The following is a 24,549-nucleotide window of genomic DNA, read 5'->3' as shown; positions in this document are numbered from 1 at the left end:
GGCTGCTGCGCCCCGGGGGGCCGTGACCTCCACAGTACCTTCTCCGTGACCCCGATGTTCCTGCCCGGCGGCTTACCCGCAGACCCCCGACCCGAGTTTCCCACCTCTCTCTAAGGGGGCCTGTGGGCACCCCCTGCCCCCTCGTAGTTGGGCTGGTTGCCTTAAAGGCCCTGTTTAAAAAAAAAAAAAAAAAAAATCTCCTGTTCACATACGGAATTGTGCTCCTTCCTGCCTGTCCACCCGTGTGCTTACACGGCTGCGCCTCCCAGGTGTCTGTGTGACACCCTGCGGCTTGTCCTTGTTGTCGCTAGTTGACATGACAGCGGTGGTCACTGTAGTATCAGCTCTGCAGGCGTCGGGGTAGTTGCAGAGATGCTGTAGTGAGAAGCTTGAAAAGGTGGACTTGAGCAGTGCTGCTTTGCAAGGGGGTACAGTTAAGGGGAAAGAATATGTCCTGTGTGTACTGGAAGATGGAGTAGTTCTCCTTCCTAGGTGTTGAGTCCTCTGATCTGAATGCAACATTAAATTCTTTGGAAAGCATCACTTGTAGTCAAAAACAAACCCAAAAGCACAAAATCCTGAGCACAGCTCAAGCAATTCAAAATTAAGGATGAGAGCAGCCATGGTGAGTCAGACCAAAGATGTTTATAATTGCATCCTGTTTCTAAAAGTAGCTGTCTTAGCATTGTAGTCGTACACTTATGGTTTGGAAGAAACTACTGCTTTTAACAGGAATCTTTATTTAATGAAGTCAGACATGTTTTGGCAGATGCTCAGGTAAGATTAGGAGAACACGGTAAGCATGAAGATGCTCCTTTCACTTGTCTCTCACCATATAATGATTTGCAGCTTAGCAAATCAATTTGTTGACCCGGAGATGGTGTCTTAATATCCCTTGATTTCTGTTTTAGAAACTTATCCAGTATTTTCTTGAACTTAGTCCTTGTTCACTGAGATCAAAGCAGACAAGTTATTCTTAGCATGACATGGCAATGATGTCTGTAAACATCAGCTTAAAAGAAGTGTATTTATCTTAATTTATCATAGTAATCCAATCTGTTCTGTACATAAGCAGATTTCTAGAATTTTAGGTTTACTGGGATTTTCATTGGAATGTTGCGATAATCAAAATGTAAGGTTACACTCTAGATACAAACATTAGAGGTACAGACAGGCAAAACATAGAAATGTGGGGAAAGCTCGAACTTTAAGTAGTAACCTGTTAGTGGAATCTGAAGTGGCATTCAAGTCAGTAAAGGCAGTCAGGTGGAGACCGGATGGGAGTGGAGGGCTAGTCCACAGGTATAAAGAAAAGGGATGGGAAGAGGAGGCAAACACACTGAGCTTGACTTGACAGTGAGAGACTCTTGTAAGACAGTGTCAAACAGGTAAGCTGCAGTTACAGATTTGAAGGGAAGAGTGGCCTGCAGTGTAGAGGTAGCATCATTTGTGATGAAGGAATGTTTCGAGTTTTGGAAGACCACAAACTTGAAAGTAGTTTCAGTGATAAGCAGAGAACTAGATACACTAAACTGAGTGTCAAGGGCATGATCTCAGAAAACTGAAAATAGAAGTCAGGACAGTGGTCTTAGGTTTCTTCCAAAATGTTTGTTCAGAAACTTTTCTCCTCTACTTCCTTGGACTCATCTGTGTTCATGTGAAACTCCATTTGCCCTCCTGTTTCTCAGAAGAATTTATGGTAGTTTAGTTCTTTTTAAGTGGACTGAGAAGGAAAGAGAACAGTATTTGTGATTTCTGGCTGCAAATACACCTTTAATTCCTGTAAGTGCTAAATAGTTGGTCCTTTGTTATCCTTCCTAATGCCTACACACAGTTTGAATACCTCCAGGACTTTTAGGGTACTCGGGACATACAATTTGAGAAACTATATGAGTGGGAAGGCATATGCAGTTGAAGCTGACTTTTTAAGATTACTGAAGAAGTATTTTTTTTGTTATTAAAAGAATTTATCGACTAAAGGAAGGGGGAGTGCTAGTATAAAGTTATTTGATTAGATAGAGAGGCCAAAACCAAAGGAACAGATAGGGAATAATTTGTGGGAGAGAGGAAAGAAGAGAATTATCAGAGCAGGAGACAATGAAAATGGAAGAGGTGAGGAAGTTAGTATTTCTTCTCTCATCTACACACCGGTATACAGCAACAAAAGTGTTTAGTAAACCTCCCCAAGACTTCATATTTTGTACTTAGCAAACATGGTTGGTATATTAGGGCTCAGAAGGAAGTAGGGAGATGGTAATCATGTCTTTTGAACCTTGGGCTATAGGAAGTTTCAGCATTTAAAATTGTCTTTATGCCATTTTTAAAATGTCCATCTTCAGCACAGAAACGAATTTCCCATTCTGAAAGGTGTAGATACCTGCTGCAGAGAGAGTGTTTGTGGTGCAGGAAGAATCAGCATCTAGAATAACTCAAAGAACAAAAAGACAATTAAGTTCCATCTGTATTCCTATGTAGAGAGCTATGAGATTATTGCAATTTTGACATTTTGAAAGAAGGTGATGATACTTCAGGAGGATATTCCTGCCAATTTAATGACAGTACAACTAGCAATTTAAAAATAAAATTTCTGTCAGAAAATGCATCTGTTTAAAAAACAACTGATGAGAAAATTATAATTGACAGTTTTAAAGTTCTTTCTAAAAGGATATGGGGGGGAATGAAAGGAATTACAGAATGAGTGGGAACTGAGTATTAAGCAAGGTGAATTTGTTAATGATCTTTTTCCCGTGCTTACTCTCTGCTGAGAACTCCTTGCTTAATGTGTCTAGCAATTGTTTTTCATGTGCATCAGGCAACTATATCACTCTGCCATTCATTCATTAACAAATTCACCTTGCTTAATACTCAGTTCCCATTCATTCTGTAATTCCTTTCATCCCCCCCCATATCCTTTAGAGTTTTTTTCCCCCATATCCTATCAAGTTTTATCACAAGAGCTTCAGTTCTTCACTGAAGGACTTATTCAAGGCTGCAGTAAATTAAAAGATACATATATCTTTCAGAAGGTCTTCAAGTTTCTTGTCAGTTCTACAACATCGCCTGCTTCCCAAATGTTCAAAGAATACCTCACTATCTTGCTTAGAAATTGCTGGAATGATTTACATTACCTGAACCTAAGGCATTACCTGTCCTTCCATATCTGTTTGTCTTCCTGGGCCTATAAGGCAAGAAGAGTCGAAAAAGCGGAGGGAGACCGATGTTGACCACTAAGTGAAGGCTTCAGGGTATTGAACGGGAGTGTTCAGGGCATCATTGCAGCTTGGTCTGTGGTTGAGGTAGTTCAGGGGGCGGAAAAATCACAGTGTAGCTTAGTCATTCCTCTATTGCTCTATAGGAATTTTGTACTGAAACAAGCTGATAAGCTCTAAAACTACAGTGAATAAGAAGAAGGGATTGACACAGGAATGTATCTGTAAATTAAGGCTTCTGTTATTCTTGATATATCTGTTTCTTTTTTTCCTCTAGCAGTGTATTTTAGTTACCATTGATGTAAAAATTTATATTGTGTATCATGAAGCATTAGGTATTAAACTTATTCAATCAATGTAAAATAAGAGAAAACTTTTATATTGTTGCTTTTGGGTCTTCCATTGTTTTCTTTTAAAGTCAATGGAATTCTTTTCATGGTTTTGAGTATGGTTTGGATCAGGCAGTTTCCTACCTAGCATTATATAATGAGACTATACGATCAGTTTAGCCCACCAAGTGGGCATTGATGTAGTTTCTACATCAGAATCTCTGTTTCTGGGGAAAATGTTGGTGAACATACAGTAAACATGTTGGAACTGAAAAATGAAGTTCAGCTTCTACTGTTTTATAGACTAACTTTGTGCAGAATGTCATCAGATGAGGAGAAAAGCACAAGTCCAGTTTTGCCAAAAGACTCTGTTCGGGGCAGTTCTGTTTCTTCAGATTTTCAGGTAGGAAAGAGGCAACCTCATTTGGTTCACTGTCATGGCATTTTATTTGGCAAAGGACAACTATGAGGAAATCTAACAAAACTTGCATCTTTTTTATGTTGTACAGGAAAATAATAAAAATGTCAGTGAAAAGAAGCAAATTAGACAAAAAAAAAATCTGAGATCAAAATATCTTCACTTGGATTCCCTTTTGTGCATTTCACAACAAATTTCAATTTTTGTCAATATTCTTACCTAAACTTAAGAGGTTGATCAATGACAGCTACAAGTAAAATTGTACAGTTTTCTTACCTTTTTTTTTTCTGGTGTTTTTTTATGTGTGTTAAGTCTTATCAAGAAGCATAAATTTGACACAGTAGTATAGAAACCCATTATTTCTGAGGGATGAAGTGTAACTATGTGTTAGGCTTCTTACATGATGTTGTAAGAACTGAATTTTTTTTAATGGATTTGTTTCCCTTGGAAGAGGATTGTGGACAAGTTAATCTCAGAAAGGAAATGCTATTTTTTTTTCTGCATCAAATATGCCAAGATATGCTGGAACTCTAATGGTGCGGGTTTTTCCTTTTCTGTGCTCTGCATTCTTTTGGGAGGATGCAAAGATACTAGATAAAATCTTTGTCCTATTCTTTTGAAAGCAGCATATTTCCATCCTTTAATAATTGGTTATTCCTATTTAAGTAGTGGGTGGTTTTTTTCCTTTGATAGGATTCTGTCCAAAACAGGCTATTTTTGACAAAAATAAGTTTTGCTAGTTGCCCTGTAGAAATGCATCTTCACTTTTGTTACCTGGTGGAATGGACATATACAGCAGAAGCATTGTTAAATTAAGGGGGTTTTTTCTTCATGTGGATTGACTTTGTCCCTTTTAAGCTACCTGTTTATGGGCGATTCATTTCTGCAGTTCGTATGCTTCTCTTCTTGTGGTCATATCTCATGGATAAGTTTTCTTAATCTTTGTTCAGCAATAGTAATTAATCTGTGTTTCCAGTGCCTTTTGTAGTTGGAAAACAGGATGAAGGCATTGCGTGACAAATTTTGAAAGACCAGAATTTTCTTTTATGATCTGGTTGATTATCAAGGAGGTTTTAAGGCCACCTTGTAGAGAATGATAACATAAACTAATATTAATGAATGACTGCTTTGCAACTGAGAACACGTCTAGAATAGAATAGAATAGTTCCAGTTGGAAGGGACATACAATGATCATCTAGTCCAACTGCCTGACCACTTCAGGGCTGACCAAAAGTTAAAGCATGTTATCAAGGGCACTGTCCAAATGCCTCTTAAACACTGACAGGCTTGGGGCATCGACCACCTCTCCAGGAAGCCTGTTCCAGTGTTTGAACACCCTCTCAGTAAAGAAATGCATCCTAATGTCCAGTCTAAACCTCCCCTGGTGCAGCTTTCAACCATTCCCACGTGTCCTGTCACTGGATACCAGGGAGAAGAGCTGAGCACCTCCCTCTCCACTTCCCCTCCTCAGGAAGCTGTAGAGAGCAATGAGGTCGCCCCTCAGCCTCCTTTTCTTCAAACTAGACAAACCCAAAGTCCTTAGCTACTCCTCATACGAGTCTATTACTGTTGAAAAAGAAGAATACTGGTGTCGCAGCTGAGCAATAGGAATATTGACAGGAAAGTACTCTACTCCTTTTAGATAATTTTGAAGGGCCTTTTTTGTTTTGTTTTGTTTGGGCCTTTCTGATAATTTGATGCTTTTAAATAGAGGCCAGATTATTACCTTTTCCTTCTAAAAAGAATCCACTGCCTCTTAGAGAATTTCCATTTACTTATAATTGAGTTCTGCAAGACTTTGTCCATTCAATCCATTCTTTTCATGTTGTTTGGTAACCTTGACTGTAATCCTAAGGACAAATTCTATGCAGCATCTGTAGATTTCTATAATGCTTTAAGAAGGAAGAAAAAAACCCCAAACCTCTGAATGCTCGTGCCCTTTGCTTGTTGCAACACTAATTTATTTTCCATTTACTTATAATTGAGTTCTGCAAGACTTTGTCCATTCAATCCATTCTTTTCATGTTGTTTGGTAACCTTGACTGTAATCCTAAGGACAAATTCTATGCAGCATCTGTAGATTTCTATAATGCTTTAAGAAGGAAGAAAAAAACCCCAAACCTCTGAATGCTCGTGCCCTTTGCTTGTTGCAGCACTAATTTATTTACTTCTACAAAACCAAGGTGGTATGCATTAAATGATCAAAACTCCTCTGACCTTCAGGCCATAGAACTATATTCCTATAGTTTTATGCTCTAACAGAATTTTTGTAGTTGACATAACAGCTTGAAAGTTTTGTTTAAAGTGGAACAAAGATAGTAAGTAAACCAAAGATATAGTGTTAATTTTATTTTACTATGTTTTTGTTTGAAATGTATTGGTCAATATTGCGTTCCAATGGCAGTGTCCTTGTTATGGAATATTTAAGGTTGAGATAATAGACTTAATCACTTAACGTTTCCATTTCTCTGTCTTACATATTCTTATTGCAGTCTCCAGGATTATTCTTTTTGTGTCTAAGTTTCTAGCTACAGTTAGGATACTGTGGGTTTTTTTTATATTTGCTTTCAACTTCATTCCAACAGTGTTGTAAATATTGTAATTTATAAGTGTTTATTTCCAGATTTTTCACTGAATGCTGTCTATTGACACTTTCTGTTGGTGAATAAGAGTGTATTCTTGCACGTAGTGGATTCTTTGGGCTTTAATAAGAGTGTTAGAACTTGAAAGACTAGGTAAATTTCCTGCCATAACTTGATATGTATATTTTGAGTGCTCAGGATGTCTATAAGTAAGACAGACTGTGTGCTAGTGATTAAATTGGGTGACTCTAAATGAGCCACCTGCTTGCACCTGACGTCTTACCTACTATGTCCCTTGAATTGCATAAGGTAGTCATGGAAGCAGCTGCATCAGCTCTGACTAAAAACCAACTTGTTTGTGGGGGGAGAATTAGTTTTAAGTTGCTATTTGGTCACACGAACTCTTTGAAGAAGACAGAGAAGTAATCTAATGTCTTCTGCATGATCATTTAATTTAGATGAGTTAAGGTAAAGACTAATATATTGGCTTTTTTACTCTGCTGAAATTTTGCTGCAGGGAATTTTGTATAGATCCATGTAGTTTCTGGTTGAATAGCTCATCTGAAGATACCTGTTTTCTTCTGAAATCTGATAAAATCATATCTGTATTTCTTTAGAAAGATATGGAAAAATTGGTAACTTGTTGATTTGCAGCTAACTATACCTTTTACATGGAATGTTATGCTTCCTGGAATGAGATGCTTCCTTTTGCTTATCAAAAAGGTACACTATGTATTTGTTTGTAATTATATAGCTTCACATACATTTATTTAGCCTTTTAATTTTAACATGATAGGCTATAAGATGGGAAATGGAAATTTGAAAGGAAACTAGAATTCAGCTAAAATGTACAAAACATAGCTTCTTAAAATGTTCTTTAATTAGTTGAAACCCACATAAATGTAAGGGTTACACTGAAAGTTTTAAAACATTATCTTTTTCAGATGGTAGTGGTACCTTTAACTGAGTGTTTCCACTCTAACTTTCCCCAGCTTGAGGAGGAAAATAATTTTTCAATTCACAACTGGTTTCTGAGATTTGACCTCATTAGGATACTAAACAGAATTAGTACGATAGTATTAAGTGAAGAAAAAATGACTGCTAGTGGCCTGGTTTAGTACTTTCCAACTGGCGTTTTTTTCCAAATGTTTAATTAGTGGCTTTGATAGGTTTCAGCATTTAACTGCTACTGGAACTTTTTTAATTAATTACTGGATTGTATGTTTAAGTTATAATACAGATTGTTCACAGTTTCACATTGAACTCTAAATACTTTCATTCTGAAAATCTGTTGAACTAGGAGATTTCAAAAAAATGTTAAGTTAATTGGCTTACTTTGGTACATAGTATAATGCTACATACCAGTTAGATTGGTTTGTAACTTTTTAACAGGAAAGCTTCTATATTAGTTATATATACACATTGCTTATACCTATGTAATTTTAAAAATGCATAATATAAGGTAAGAATAATTAATCTAAAGAAAATACTGGATAATAAAATGTCTTTTGATGCTTGGCTTTAGAACTCCTACCAAAGAAATTGTAATGTTATAGAATGTGAAACGTGACTGTGTTCAGTAGCATCTTTGTCATGGCTATAAAAATACGTATTTTTCTTTGCAGTAATATTAATGCTTAGAAATAGTATCAGGTGATTAATAGCTTACATGATCTGGAACTTTATTTCATGTTTTTGTTTAAGGTGCCTATTATAGTATCCAATTCTGGCATCTAGCAAAGTCTGTCTGTGTAACTATTACAGTGCATCTAGTTGTAATTGGAATGAACGTGAAACAAAAGAAAGATAAGTTGTTATTATAATCATGGTAGGAAAACAGCTCGCTTTTGCAACTTGAAGGGAAATCCTCTTAGTTTTCACCATAATAAAAATAATAAAAAGCCTCTCAAAAATTATCGAAAACCATTTCCACTCCTTCCTACATATACCTAGTTTTTAGAAATGTAACTGTAGTTTTGTAATTATTCTACATCACTTTGTGACAGGATGAATATGAAGAGCTGCTTCGTTATGCTGTAGTGACTCCGAAGTTTGAACAGTGTGTCTCGAAGTGGTCAGAACCTGCTTCAGAACTGAGAGCAGGTGGCAGATTTTCAAGTGTAACAGATGATGCCATTCACCGTAAGACTCCAGGTAGTATTTGCAAAGCAATGCATTGAACTTACAAGAACAATGATATAACTTTTTTGACGTAAGTTTTCTAATAGCTTCTGTTTGAAAAATATGCGTAGCTCATGTATCGTACGTTTCCATTTTGCACAACAAGGAATTTAGGAAGGCATATTCACTGAAGGGTTCTTTCTCTGGTGTCGCTTTCAGATGATAGTATTGATGTGCTGACCGTTCTCAGTGTTTTGTGATGCAGACGTTTAAAGTGGTTGGTGTAATAACGCAAAAACGTGTGCCCTTACTTACTTCATCGAAATGTGACAGGTCACAAGTGTTTTTGCTCATACCTGTGCTGCCATGATAAATGAATATTTAAAATGTGATTATTTGGAAGTAAGAGTAACCTTAAAAGGGCTTTGTGAAATGACAAATCATGTCACTACATGAATGTCATTCTTGCTCTTTAAGTTCAATCACTCTAGTTTTACTTTATTGCTTGGTATTTAGGACTGTATAAACTTAGTGTCTTGTGATGCATTAGTAACACTCGTATTTATGGTTATATGTTGTTTGCTTTTGTCACTAGCATTTAGATTGAGGAAGCTCTGTTAATTTTGCTTCAGAAGAAATAGTAAACAATCATACCTGCATTATTTCTTTACTAGGGAATTTAGCTTAATCAGGAAGAACTTCCATTCGTTAGCATGCTATTTCATGATAAAAATACTTACCTACAGCTTTTTCTTCACTCTTTTTTTTTTTTGTGTCCCTTGAGGATGGGTTTATCTCTCCTATTTAGAGGAGCATGGGGTGCAAAATGTGTAGATAATTCTACTACTAGAGACTAAGCAGCCTTGAAGTGCTGTGTAAATCTGGTGCTAATCATCATCTTGGAGTAAATGTTGTTCACGGCTAGTGTATACAAGAACTCTCGGTCATGCTGATCAGAGCTAAATAACTCTCTGCTAGCAGGAACTTACCAGTGCGATTGCAAAGGGCAGTGTAGGCACTGAAAGTTTTTTATTTCATATTAGAAGAAGAACCATGAGTAAAAATAAATCTATCTTCTTAAATTGTATGTTGTTTTCACTGGAATATAAAGCAGTCTTAGTTAGCTGTCAATTACGGTTTAGTTAACTCATGTTAATACAATGTAATAAAAAATGATCTAGAAACAGGTTCTTAAAATAAGGGACGTGATTAAAGCGAGGGTGGTAGTATTGGTTATGCTCTGTATCCTTCCACAATGAATCTGTGCAGTGGAGTTTAGGTACATTCAGACGCCCAAGCCAATACCTCTCTTTCCAGTATGCCATAAGGAGAAATGTTTTATCATTTTTATAAACTAATGGAGAATCTTAGTCCTTAAGCACATCATATCTGTAACTTCTCCCCATGCAGAAGAGTGTGGTGGTTCTTCTGAATATCAGACTGCCATAGGAAATGTAGAAGGCATGATTTTGGGTTCATTGAAAGCGTGAGAATCGAGATTCGGAGAGAGAGAATATTCTGTAATGGAAGTAGATCTGGAAGTAGAATGTGAATAATGTTAGAAAAGCTTCAGCCAACAGAAAAGTTTCAAGTGCAGCCTTTGCATTTTGATTTTTACATATTGAAGGTTATTAACTTGATCCAGTGTAGTTATGTCCTGCGTGGGAATTTTACCAAGTTGCATAAGAAATCAGATCAATAGAAGCTGCTGGTATTTTGTACTATGGCAATTATTCTTGAACAGTCAAACATTGTAGAAAAAATCCCACTGTAGTAAGAGGTATTCCTGCAACTCCTAGAGTGACAGCAGTTGCTTGGGGTTTAAAAATTATTATATATTGTTGTGATTAGGGGAATAAAAACATCCTCATGTGCTATATCAGTAGAGGTGTCAAAAATTGCAGTGTGATGGATTCAACTAAAGGTAACGTTTAAACTATCTGTGATTTCCACAGCCAAAGAACATTCTGTGGCTACTGTCAAGACTCCAATACTCTCAGACGAGGTTCCTTTAGATACTGCACACGAGGAGGGTTTAGTCTTCTAATACCAGTTTACTTGTCTGAAGATGCTTGCTGTTACATGGGATCTTGGTTTAGCAGGGTAATAGAGCAGTACGCTGAAACTGCAATGCAAGCACATGTCGTGGTCTGTTTGGATCTCTTGAATCTACAGGTCGGCATACTCTGTAAATTAAACTTTATTTTCTGAGCTCAATAGGAAAGAAAACAAAAACATCAAACAAGGACTCAATGCCCTTTGTACAGACTAGTCTAACATGTGAATTCACTAATTCATCCTTTAATTCATGAGGTTATTAACTCACAAGTTCTCCAATTCATAACTCGCAACTCATAGCTCACACCCCAATGAGCAAAATAGTTGCCTAACTGACAGAGAGGGTGCTCATCCTTCCTTCTCCATCACGGTGCAGACCTCTTCTGTATCACACTGGGAAGCACGAAAGCCTCAGCAGTCTGGCTGCTGTTGGATACATTTCAAAAGCTTTTTGGGTAAGCTGACATATTTATACCTTCCAGCTTGGAAGTTTGGTCTATACTATTTCTATAAATTAGTGGATTCTGAAGGAACTGCCAGACAATCAATGTGCAAGGATTGTGGCTGCAGGAGACTGCAAGTTGCAGGTGGTAACAGCTGCATAATGACCTTTAGCCCTTCTGTCCATCATATCCTGCCTACATGCTGCTTTTGCCTTGACCTAATCGTTGTCCCACAAGCAGGGTCCGGTACCTGGTGTGCAATAAGCCAATCTTACACACAGAGCTGAGATATTTATTTAGCTCATGTTTGCGCAAAGGTGGATGCTAGGTGGTAATTCCACAAAGCTAGCACACCACACAAAAGAACTACAGCGAATATATATTGTTACATGGTTAGTAAAAGCCCGCCTAAATTCATGCTCATTGATTAGTTATTTTCAAATTAGCTTCGCTTGCTATGTAAATTAGCATGCATGCTCCTTGCAGGTGGGGGGGGCAAGTCTTTCCAGTGTTGAATTGAGTCAGTGGTTGCGATCTCCCCCTGCCGCCTTTACCTTTCCCCTAGTTCCCGCAGTTTCTTGCTGACTTCTTGGTTTTTTGGCAATCACCTAGCCTCTGACACCTTTGAGGGCAGGATGTTCCCCTTCTATCAGTCTTCTAGTTCTTCTTCAAGGGCATAGTCGTTGTAAGGCATGCATTGTTTATACAAGGTAATCAGGCTAGTACAATGAAGACTACAGTCTAGGATAGGTATTAACCCAAACATGTGGCTACATAATGGCACTACTCCCAGGATACACCAGGCCTTGGCATGAGCTGTGTGTTAGCCAAAATCTGAGCAGGACTTGGTGAACAGTCACAGCATGGTAGAGTAGCTGTAATATACAGTTAGGTCACAGTACAAACGTGATTCCTGTTACTGGTCTCTATGCACTAACTATCATGACACTGGGTGTCCCCAGTTGCTGGGAAGGACTGTGTGGGTTAAAGCCAGCTCAAGCCCGTTCCTCTGTTGAAAGTTCATTTTGCTGGTTACTCAGTTTTTATACTGTGTTGGGTTGAGCCAACACTTCCCGCATGCTCGTCTGGTTAGCACAGGAATGCATTTGCACTTCTTGATTAACTAAGGCCACTTAGACAACCAGTTGATCCACTCAACTGATACAGCCATTTATGAAAAACAAAGGCCACCCTCTGCCCCTCTCCATGTTGAGATAAGTTCAGCTTTCTTTACAACAGCTGTGGTCACTCCCTGTATTCTTCACTGAGCTTCATCAGCATAGTACTCATCTCCTCTGAATCTTCTTCCGTTGTAGCAGGCTGTTGATCAGTCACACTAGCAGATTGCCAGGATTCAAATACACTTGCAAAACTCTTGAATTGTAGAGCAGTTCATGTCAGCTGCTGGAAGTGTTTCTCAGCCTGAGAAGTTGTTTTTAAAAGGGGAGTAGAAAATTTCAAACCCATCTATGTGGAATTATATTGTGGAGCAAATCCCAGTTCAGGTCTTGTCCCCAGTGCTCTCTCTGCTTACAGTTTTGTCTCCCAGTTTGAGTGGAACATTGTTTTGTAAGGGGATATTTGTGATGTGTGATACTGCTGTTCATAAGAAAAGAAGATCGGAATCAAAACACTAGACTTGTGCTTTTTTTTTGGTAGATGACTGTATACTCCATTTTTTATCATCTTTGTCTGAAGAGAAGATTTTAGCCAGCACTGTCTGGTGTCTCTTAACCCCTTTCACAGAGTTAATGCTCTTACTTTTTTTTTTTCCTGGGGCCAAACATGTAGCCTGTGAAGTCTTTGTTCCTTTTTACTGCCTAAAGGTGTGCAATAGAAGTGAGAGGAGAAATTTCCATTCCCTTGATTGCTTCTCTTGAAATATTTGAATAGAGTTATCTTTTAATATGCTTGGTATTACCAAATAAGAAGAGTCATTTGCAAGCTGTAGTTAATTGTCATGGAACAGGGGAAAGAAATGCTCTTATACTTGATGGTGATCAAAATTTTGCATTGCAGTTTTATGTATTGCTCATTACAAGGAACCACATATTCCCCTCAGTTATAGACACTCAGATGTTTATTATCTTTGCAAAGGGCAGCACCTTGCAAAATACAATTTGTCTTTTATTTTCAAAATGAAAAAAATGGTTAAAAACAGTAAAGAAGGTGCTCTTTATCTTCTCAGAGACTGAGGCAAGAAGAACATGTACACAGCCCTATCATGCTTCTATTAACTACACACTATATAAACTTTTGGTGCTTTGCTGCTTTATAAAAACATAGGTTTGCTGTTCAAAACGTCACTACATCCTGTCAGTCTAGCAAAGAGATGTCTTATATCTCCTCAAGACAGAGCTTGAAACAATCTAGTTGTAAAAGGAAGGTTATTTCAACTTTTAAAAAAGGATCTGACCAATATCTGCCCAACTCTTCTGTATAACCTCTAGTAGTGATTGAGGGTTATTGCATATTTGAGTGGTGTTTGCCACAGTGTTAATGGCCTCATAATACCTTGTCTTTTTTCCTGATACTAATGACAAGACTTTGGATGAACCATGAGAAAGTAGTTAAGTTCAATACTATGCCTCTGATATGATCAGATAGAATAGATAAGCAGGTTGTTTCTGAAGGACAGTTAATTTTTTTGTTTAGCTCCATTCTTTTGGCATTGCTACATGTTCATGCTAAAAATCAGGCTCTTTGACTTTTGTTCTTTCCCTGTCCTGCTCTAATGCTGTTGCTGTGTTAAAATAATAATAAATTATTAGGGTAGTGTTCTATAACTTCGTAAAACAAAATGCATGTCTGTGCTGGGTATAGGGTTAATACCTAAAAGTTTGCTCTTCTGCAGAGCTTCTCAAGCTTGCAGTGTTTTTTCCCGTTCTCCACGTGATATTGGTATTGAGACCAACAGAGTTTCCGGTGCCACGTGATGCCTTCTGAAATGAAGTTCTGTTTGTGGAGTATTCTTTGGTCTGGCATTTTGACTTTCTCCTCAGGTTTTTGAAACTGAAGTGAATGTTTCCACTGTGACTGTAGAAGTCTAATTACTGGTAATGTCTATTTGTTGCAGTAAATTTAATGATACATAATATCTTCACTAAAAGCTTCCAGTCAAATAAGAAAAGTAATTGCAATAAAACATGCTGTACTATTCAATTCAATGTCCAAATGCTTTTAAACTTTGAAACCTAAAACTTAATTTCCTGTTCTTGTTACCAGTTTAGTTGATTAAATTTGAAAATGACTAAGACTGGAGCAGTAAATTATTTGTAGCAAAGATGTGTAATGATGACTCATCCAAACAGTGGGAAAATTCCTTCTCTTCAGGCTACCAGTTCTCAGTATTGATCCATTAAACTTCTGAGAAAATTTTTTTAAAAACTATACAGTTTAGCAAATTGCTACCCTCAATTTGGGCAACTGATAGCAGATCACGTGTGAGAACAGTCTGTCAGAGCTTATTTACTTAATAAAAGCAGAAAAAGTTAGATACTAGAGGAACACAGGAAAAAAAAACAAAATGGTGGTATTGGGGTAACAGACATCTGGAAAAAACAGCTAATTTCATTACCTCTACTATAAACAAGAATACGGTCTAGCAATTTGTCAGAGTAAATGCATGTGGGGATTATTTAATGAAGTACATTTTTATGCTTTATCATATCCAAATGGTTCCATGTCCTTGGTACCTTAGTGCACTGTACTTAATGGCATCATGTAATGCAGTGGAAGGAATGGAGGTGATAGAAGGAGAGCATTAGGAATAAGAATGAACTTAATATGCATACAACTAGAAAATTATGGCAATACTGGAAGGCCAAGATAAATTACATGAGATGATGATATAAGCAGTGGATTCAGTGAGGGATACATCCTATGGTAAATGAGAAAAGTAGAAGCTGAGCTAGGATAATCTGTACATAGGGAGGATTAAGGGGAGGGAACTGATGAACTTCTAATACTACAATCTTGGACTATGGCAGTTGTCAGTCTAGGTTAATATCCTGTTTTTATTGGTTACATTTTGTTCTGTTTTTTTCTCTGTAAATATCTTGCAAACTATGCTGTGTAAGTTGGATATCTTTGTAATCCAAGCAAGTAATAAAAGTTTTAAAAATAAAAACAAACCTTCACGCATTTTGCAGCAACATCACAATTGAAGGAAGAACACAGTGACACGCAGGAATGGGAACAAGTAGTAAAGGACAGAACTGGGAATACTTGACAATAGTAACACTGCCAAATGTTTTCTATTGTGAAAGGCCAGCCAGATTCTTCATCAGTGAAATTAGATGTATTTCAAGTAGTCTTGGTCATTTCAAGTATTCTGGGTCATCTGTCTAGCATGTCATATTTTCTGGAGATCTTTACAGGCAACAAATACTCAAATTCTGCTATTAGCTAAGCAATGCTTCCCTCATTTGCAGGAGAAACAATGACAAAAAGTTCGAGCCTGATCTTAATATACTGGTGTGACTTGGAATAATCTATTTATGGTCTTCTGCTTACGTAATGTGGTAGGGAATTTAGTCTAGAGAAATGGTGTGTTACATGGGGCTTCTTTAGCTCAAGCTGATATTTATTTTATGATGTGTAGTTGTATATGACCTTGGAAGAAACACCAAAAAGCAGTTGTAACTGCCTCTGTATCACAGTTCTTCCTTATTTCCTTCATGCTTTGGAGAATGAGTGTAGTAGTTGCAATTCAACCTACTCGATGGGGGGAATATTAGCCAGACAGCTCTTCTCACTTCCTTTGGACAGGAGACCTAACAGGTAACAGGACCTTTTACAGTAACTGTAAAAGAATGTCAACCATCAGGCTCAGCTTTGAATAAAATAGAAACATACATTTCCAGTGTCCACTGAAAATACTGCTTTGTGACAAACAGTTAAGCTTATCTCTGCATGCTTGTACCAAAAAATAGTACCCATCCACTATGAAACCAATTGTACAGACAATATTTGTTTTCAGAAATGAAGACTAAAATGTTGGAGGCTTCCTCTCTCCATTTATGAAAGAAGGAGAGTATTCTTTTGAAGTTGTCCTGATTGTTATTAATACTAGGAATCTGCTAATCCCTCTTCTTTCCAAATTTTTTTATTCACCTGTCAACACGAGTAACAAATTTTCTGTAAGGAGTAACTAAATATGAAGCAATATTTAATTTCCTCTGTTTACTTAAGTATTAACTTCTTTATTCTTAGCTCATTTTTTTTCTTCCCATCTGTTGGAACTCAAACGCATACCTATTAGCTTCTGGGCATGGATTAATTTTTATTGCAGTGGTAGTTAGCCACATCACCTGAAAGTGAGGCCTTACTGTATAAGGCATTATATAAATTCATAGTAGATATTTTTTCTCAAAGAGTTTAAAATCTAATTAGATGAGCAAATTAAAGGCTGTAAGGAAAATGGATGCAGGTACATACCAACATTGAAATACACCCACAGGTTGCATTGCGAATGCACAAGGGAAGACCCCTGGCCTCGGGAGTTTACAGTCTCATTAAGGAAAACGGCAAAAGTTTTTAGATTTTTGACTTGAGATGTTAACCGACAAGAAGTCTTTACTGAGGGAGATGCTTTTTGTTTCCGGCAACGCTATTTTTTTGGTACTTAGTGTGAGCATCCTCTTTAACATTAAATGACATGAAAAGATTCTGTGCTTTAAGGGAGCGATAGTTTTGATTTGACTACTGTTACAATATGACTGTTGGTTGAAATATACTTGTATCTTAGAGGCATATATTTGAATTGCTTGGTTTGTTTTACATGGGGAAAGGAGGTTTCTGATGGCATAAATGTTTTGAGGTTTTTTTAATGCCTGGCTTCTGACTTTCATCCAGAATGCAGACCAGTTAGCCTTTCCAGAGTATCAATCTGTATTCTCTGTTTCATTTTTAGTCTTCATATCTGTGAAGGAGCCTTCTGAGGCCAATATGGAAAGACTTTGCCCTGTTCTTTCAGAAGAGACTTCTTCACAAGGGTCCACACGTGGTCCAAGAGAAATCGGTGAAACTGTAGCGACTGAATTAACTTTACCTGATGAAAAAGTAACTCAAATAGAAAACATGCTTGATGTCTGGAGTGGAAGTCTTAAGGTATTTATTTTGTATGGAATCCTTAAAAATCATATACAGATGTCAGTGTGTTGTAGAATAAGTGAGAGTGCAGGAAAAGCTGCAGTGTGATTGCACTGGGAAATAGTGGTTTTCTTATTGACTGTTGTTGCATATTGCATATAAGCACTAGAATATCTTGTTTCAAGAACTTTGGAATAACTTTCTCCATTAGGGATGTTCAGTTATTATTATTCAATAGTTCATTATGTCTGGTAATATTTATAGATATAAGCAGCCTGTGTAATGAAGGCATCGCTGTAAATATTCGTGTCTCCTTAATTGCTAAGTGTTTTAAGATTAAAAGGTTAGGGAGAAGGGAATAATTTTACTAATTGCACTACTGCCATCCCTTTAACTTTTCAGACAAATGTTCTGACTGAATTGAAAAAATGGAAGCTCAGTTTGATTGAACATCACAAGCTTCAAATGAGACAAGAAAAAGAGAAACACACTGCACATGTGAGACAATTGAGCAATGAGATGGAAAACCTGAAGGAGTTGCTACATACTTATGAAATCTCTATTGGCAGAAAAGATGAGGTAGTAGTTCAATTTCATAATTCAACAGTTTCTCTCTTCTTAAAAATATCCACACTGAATTCTTGGGTCTGTCTCTTTTGAATGACAAAATTCTTCTTGCAGCAAGTAACATAGAGGAGTAATAATATATTTAGACTGCATAGTAGAAAAAGAATCATTGTTGCTAATGTTGTCCATACTAACAATGGAAATTTAACGTGTTGTATGTACATATTTTGCATTGTTTGCTTCTTAAATCTAGGGTCTATTGTTCCTTATTTGTTTCATGAAGGTCGCACTGGCTTAAATGAGTCTGTTAGCTCTTACACTTTAAAAGCCTTTAATTTTTCAATGATTGGATTGGCTTTCTTGAATTTTAAATGAGCATCAGTCTCCTAAATGTTAAAGAGTCTCTATTTTAGGATTCTTAGGAATTGTACATTTGTACAAATTCTTAGGTTTGTACATTTGAGGTCCCTGAGTTACGGTTTTCTGCTATCAACAATATCAACAAGTTCAAAATTAACTAGAATTGTGGAAATGGGTATAAATTTTGACAGCCCTGCAATCACATAATGTAATTGAATCCTCTTATTGCTATCCTGAATTTTTAACCTTTTACTTGAAAATACTTGATGGAGTTTGGGTTTTTAATTCCTATTCACCTTTTTTTTTAAAAAAAATGCCCATTCAGGGAGTTAAAATATGGAGGAAGGTGTTCTGTGTCCATTTGAAAAACAGTCTAATCTTACAGACCAAGCAAATGTAAATGTCGTAACATTACAAGAACGGGATTAGTATAATATCATTTAACTAGTACATATGTGCAGAACCACAGTTGTTTCAGTGTATACCATTCAAATGTATCTAATTCTGTTGGATATCACTGTATGTCACTCATGTTTAATGCACCATAATTCTTGATGAGACTTGGAAAGCAGTATTTTTCTTCTGCTACCAAAGAAATTATTTCTTCAGCCAATTTTAAAGTTCTGTTTCCAAAAAAATTTTTTTTAATAGAAAATTATTTGATGTTAACAGTAGGTGGCAGTGCTTCCATGTATCACACCATATTTATCAAAACTGCTGTATTCTGACATGAGCATAACCCAAAGTCAATCAGCCTCACAAATATTATGAATACCGTAGATTCTTGTTTTCACACTGGAAATCTCAAAAATGTTTTTTAATGGCAAAAATATACTAATTAACAAACATGGATTTAGGCTAAGAATTCTAGTGTGTATTAACAAGTACGCAGCATCTAAAGTTGATGTTTTATGTTAGTATATGACACTGTTTCAACAAAAGTAATTATTATATTCATTTCCTTTGCTTTCTATTTTCTTTTTGATTTGTTGACAATTTATGCAAATTTACTAATAATTTTAGATATATCCATTGTTATTTATATAGCTGAGACTGCAAAAAGTTATAATTAGTCATATATAAGCAGAGAAAAGTAGCTTATACTAGATTTATTAAAATACAATATTATGCAGAACTCAAAAATATAGAGATGGATCAGCTTTAAATTACTTCAAATGTATCAAGTTGACCTTTATTTGTTTCTGACTTTGATATTTTGAACACCTTAAAGAAACCAAGCTTTTGCCTAGAAAGAGTTCATTAAACATTCTGAAGATTGACTGAAACAGTTTGTATGAAATTCTGTACTGAAACAAAATAGGAGTTTTGTACTATTTGCTAGATAACGTTGATTTAAGGATAAATTTATTTTAAGTATCGTTCATTTCATTAATATATGTTCAATAATTATTGCATATAACATATGCAGTATAACATTAACTTATGTTAACATCATAAAATACTGTTCTTCATAATCTTTATGCAGTAGTTAAAATAACTTTAAGTTACTCCCAAAAGAGTCCCAATATTTGTCACTGTTGCCCACTGGAGTTGCTCAGATGTAACTGATGGCAGAATCTAGCTTAAGAAGTTAGGAAAAAATACAGAGCAATACTCAGTGATTTGGTGTACCCAATTTGCATCATGCCTGCCCTAATTTTTAATCTGGGAACCTCAGCTGTTTCTGTATACTAATTAAAACATGCTTAGAGGTTGGTGGTAAAAGTCCCTAGTTGCATTCTCTGTCCAGCAGGCCACCTTGCCTCTCAAATGTTTTGCTTGCTATAGGCCTATATGATACCTTTCATGAGATCTTTTAAAAAGAATAACAATTCTTAATCAGATTTTTCTAGTTCTTAGCAACTCCTTAGCTTGTTTATTCTGTTCAGAAAATTGAATAAGCTTTCTCCAGATAAATCGTTTCTTTACACTTCAGTTAATGAATAATGCACTAAAGCAAGCTTTTAATATAAATGTTCCTGATTTATCAAAATTGTCTTTGCAAATAAGTGATTCTTCTGACCTTATGCTACAGTAACATTTAATTATTAGAAAGTAGCACAGAAGCCTACAAATGTAGGATGAAATAAAAATTCAGTTGAACTTCTCCTAAAACTACACAGTGAAAACGTTTGAGTGCCTCAGTCTGAGTGTTGAAGCCACAGGAATTTTACTCCTGGTTTGAACGCTGATTATTGTTTCCTACTTGATTAGACCAAGGGGAAGATTTAGTAAAAAGTGTCTGTTAAAAGCAAATGCTTTAACTGAAAAATAACTGATGTATAAAGTACATTCTACTTGACTTTACAAAGATCATAGCTATTGAAATAGCATTAATGACTATTTTTGCAGGTGATTACTAACTTGACCCAAGCATTAGAGAGGCAAAAGGAGAGAATAGAGTTGATGAGAAAGTTTACACTGTGGCGGATTCAGCATGTTAAAGCCAAACAAGAGGTATGTGCCATGCAAATGAAACCTCTGAACTCAAAAGGGTTAGAGTTGCTGCAGTTCCTGCTACAGTTTGAAGAAATGACAGTTTTTCTATTTTGATGTGTTTGACAATGTCAAGTAACAGTTTGAAAACATCCAATTCTAAAAAGAATGCTGCTGTCGGAATACTCTCTGGGATGGGGAAAAAATCAAACCTATACTTCTCTTACATTGCTCCAATTACTGTGATCAGCTCACAGCAAATCACCATAGCTTACAGTATCTGCATTTTGAAGTAGGCGCCAAGGGAATCTCTATCTAAATTTCAAACACATTACATTTGAACAGTGGTATGATACAGTATCACATTTTTGGGGGAAGCCACTTTCACAATTAAAACTTCAGCTGCCCTCTTTTCTCATGTTGCCAAAACTTGAAGTGGCTAAGAGCTAGTCACACACAAAATGTTGGGCATTGCATCAGGCATCTAGCACTAAACAGTCTACTAAGTGAAGTATGACAGAAAAGAAGGATCCCATGTCAAGACTGCAAACCTTTCCCATTCCAGGCTGTTAAAAAGCAGAAGCTGTATTCAGGAGCTTTGTTCATTGGTACAGATTCCTGGCTAGACTCAAGTTCATTGATGCTACCCAAAACTCTGCTGATTTGCAGAGAGGTTTAGCGTTTTCTCTTTTCCTTCCCTCCCATCTTAGAGTTTACTAATAATTTGGAGTCTGGTTTTTACTCAGCTCTTTTTATTTTTTTTAATTCATTTCTGAAAAAGTAATTTTATGCTGAAATACATTGTCTGGTGACTATTTTGAAATAGAGTAGAATAATAGAATTGTCTTAAAGGGCTTTCTAAAGCATCCTGAAGTCTAAATTTATTAAAAAGATAGGTGTTTTATGCTATTCATTTGCAAACTTTGTGACTGCAGGTTTTATGATTCCTGCAGTGAATCAAAATGTGCCACATACCCACTAAATGGCTTCACACATGCGTGGTTACACCATATATGTGAGGTTGTTGTAAAAACACTGTTTTGTGTAACCTAGGAGTTTGCAAATACGGTTTCTCATACTGGGGACAGTAACACTCCATGACGTGTGCAGGAAGAAACACTGAGCTGCTGATGCTATGTTGCGTACCACTTCACTGCAGCACGTGTAACTCAGTTTAGGCATTCCTGCTGCGGTCCTGAACTTGCATATGATGTGGTTATATTTGTTTCCGAAGGAATATGCAAATAGAATAGCAGACAGACAATTCCGGACAGCTTTGATGAAGAAAGTATGGGCAGCATGGCGCTCTCTTAGTGAAGAAAAATGGAAAGAAAAAGTAGCAAGAGCCTGTCAGTTAAGGGCAGAAGATGTCTGTGTTCAGCTCACCAATGATTATGAAGCCAAAATTGCAGAGGTAAAATAAAGTTTCTTTTTTTCATTCTTTCTCTCCTTCATTCCCCCACCCCTCCAAATTATCTCTTTCTCAGCAAACTTGAAAAACATGAGGACTTCCCAGCAGAACAGAGCTCACAAGAAGATCTGAGGAGATCTAAGATCTCTACTATGGTTTCTAGGTGTGACCTTTTTTTTTCCCCTGCATCTGATGTAGAATGTTGCTGATCTGCGTGCACAGGTGAAGTAAATTGGACTCTTCCTGAAATGAGACAAATTTCTGTTTGCCCACCAATAGGGAAGATACTTGTTTTCTAAGAGCACGCTGTTAATATTGGCTATGCATTTTGAGGTCTTACTGAAGAAGACAATGGAAATAGAAGACCATTATTATTATGAATCATCATGATGAGTACGATATTTTTTCCTGTAACAGCTACTCTGTTAAAGGCTGAATTTAGGTTTGGTTTTGCCTTCGACTTGCCAATTAAGTTTGTTAACTTCACTTTAAGCTCTGAAAATTCTTTGTTATCAATGTATGCATTGGTGCACAGTAAGAAAATGAAGTTTTAAAATATACCTTTTAAAAGCTTTGTATTTTAACAAGAAATTAAACCTAGAATTTTAAGAGCAGGCTTAACAAATGTGGCTTATCAGCACAAAAACAGTAAGTCGTGAGTTCAAAGGTAACTTGGTCTGTCTTTTCTCAGCATTTTTAGTTTTTTACAGTAGCTAGAAAAGAGAGATTGCTGGTGACAATCCACCCTATGCTTAAATAGTTTTCTGGGAACACTTACTCTTCTGTTGAGCGAATCCACGTTCCTGCGCAAATCTAGCTTGTGCCAGATGCCTAACTTCTAAAAGACAAAAACTTGCAAGGTAAATTTCTGCTTAGCTAGTTAAGTAGGGTCTGACGGTCCTTTCAAATGCACTCTTGTCCTTGGCGTGCTCTAGTACAAATAATGTGCTGTAGTACAAAAAAATGACAAGTAGCTGTTCACCTCTGGTGAACCAGAGATTTTGAAGTGAAAATGCGTATGTCTTTGTAAATGTAGTAAGTTATCTTTGTAAATGTAGCAAGTGACTTTTAAAGCTAATTGAGGAATATGTTCGTAGTTTGCATTCAGAAGTACAAGACAGATGTTTCCTTATTCTCTTTTGTAGCTAACTGCTACTTTGGAACAGACAAAAGCTGAGATTCTGCGGCTGCACAGTGAAAGAGAACAGTATGAAGACACCATGAAGAAAGCCTTTATGCGTGGTGTATGTGCTTTGAATCTGGAAGCAATGACGATGTTTCAGGGCAAGGACAGTAGGACAGATCCTGGTCAGTGTAAAAAGCAGCTCTAATCTGATAGCGTGTGGGGGATTTTGTCGGGTTTGTTTGGGTTTCTTTGTTTGTTTTAGAGGATTCTCCCTTTTCTGGGGTGGGGTTTTTTTGGTTTTTTGGGTTTTTTTAATTTAATATGAGGACCTGGGGCAATACAGAGTTTATCAAACTCTTACTGCTTTAAAAAGTCCTGTTGAATATGTTGAGAAATATTCTGATGCTGAACTTTGTACTGCTGTAGTTGCAAGGTGGAACATGTTCGCTTCATCCCACCTTGCTGTGAGGGTGGTAACCTGCAACTGAAGGCGGAAGCCAGGGATGGCAAACTTCTTAAAATACTGTGGAAGATTACCCAGAATTCTGTCAGCACCCAGGTTGGGGGGGAATTCCTGGAAAACCCTCCTCTGTTCTATGGAATCTCAGTGTGCAATGAATCTGCTTTTCCCAGACAGCTCTCCCTTCTTTCTTAATCCTGCCTTTTAATGCAAAAAGGGCAAGTAAATCTCCCAGGTTCTGTATTTAGTTGGAGTTCTGTGCCAGAACAGGGAACACCAGTGTCATTATATCAGCCGCACACTCGTAAAACTTGTGCAGCTACACAGGAAAGAGCTGCACACCCTTATTGATGTAATGGAATCAGCCCCTCAGAGTGAGACAGTGTACAGCAGTAGGAGCATAATCATGCTGGTGCAGCAGCCTACATTAAAGAGAAAATAGCTGTGCCAGCAGAAGTATGACAGCTGTACGTGTGGCTTTTAATTTCCTGTGGTCACTGAAGTCCTCATCAGGCTTCATAACATCTCACAGTCTCTGTTGTCTTTAGTCCCATGCCTGCCACCTTCTTCCGCTGCCTCTTGTACCACCTTTTTGCCTGCCCCAGGCACACTATCTCTTTCTTGCTACAGCCGGACGATGCTTTAATGAAGTTAGTTACATAATTATTTAATATGGTTGTACAACCATTTATTTGTGTTCTTCCTCAGGTATAACAGAACAGTGATCAGGACATCAGGGGACTTCAAACATCAGATTATATGATTATTGTGATTTGTTCTAATCTTGTAATCTGTGGACATTAAAACTTCTATGTGCCAGAGTCAGTCAGTGATTATATATTTATATGAACACTACAGTGCTTCCTACTGTCTTTGGAAATGAAAGCAGAATTTGGTCCCTTTACAGATTTATTATTATTAGGTTGTTATAATGTA

At 36.9% G+C, this 24,549-nt stretch overlaps 1 protein-coding gene across 1 annotated transcript in view; it reads left to right on the top strand.

Annotated features, from left to right (window-relative positions):
• Nucleotides 1-3,857: 3,857 nt before the first annotated feature.
• Nucleotides 3,858-24,549, top strand: part of POC5 (POC5 centriolar protein) — a 26,285-nt gene continuing 5,593 nt past the window's right edge. Inside the window, exons 1-7 of the mRNA XM_009280308.2 lie at nt 3,858-3,941; nt 8,545-8,692; nt 17,075-17,271; nt 17,656-17,832; nt 20,533-20,637; nt 21,851-22,030; nt 23,173-23,335. Of these exons, the coding sequence (XP_009278583.1) occupies nt 3,858-3,941; nt 8,545-8,692; nt 17,075-17,271; nt 17,656-17,832; nt 20,533-20,637; nt 21,851-22,030; nt 23,173-23,335 (1,054 nt within the window). The remainder of the gene's footprint in view (nt 3,942-8,544; nt 8,693-17,074; nt 17,272-17,655; nt 17,833-20,532; nt 20,638-21,850; nt 22,031-23,172; nt 23,336-24,549) is intronic.

The sequence above is a fragment of the Aptenodytes forsteri genome, unplaced genomic scaffold, assembly GCF_000699145.1.
Source record: "Aptenodytes forsteri isolate BGI_AS27 unplaced genomic scaffold, ASM69914v1 Scaffold387, whole genome shotgun sequence".
Lineage (NCBI taxonomy): Eukaryota > Metazoa > Chordata > Aves > Sphenisciformes > Spheniscidae > Aptenodytes > Aptenodytes forsteri.
The sequence above is the reverse complement of the archived record's forward strand: the minus strand, read 5'-3'. Positions and strand labels throughout refer to the sequence as shown.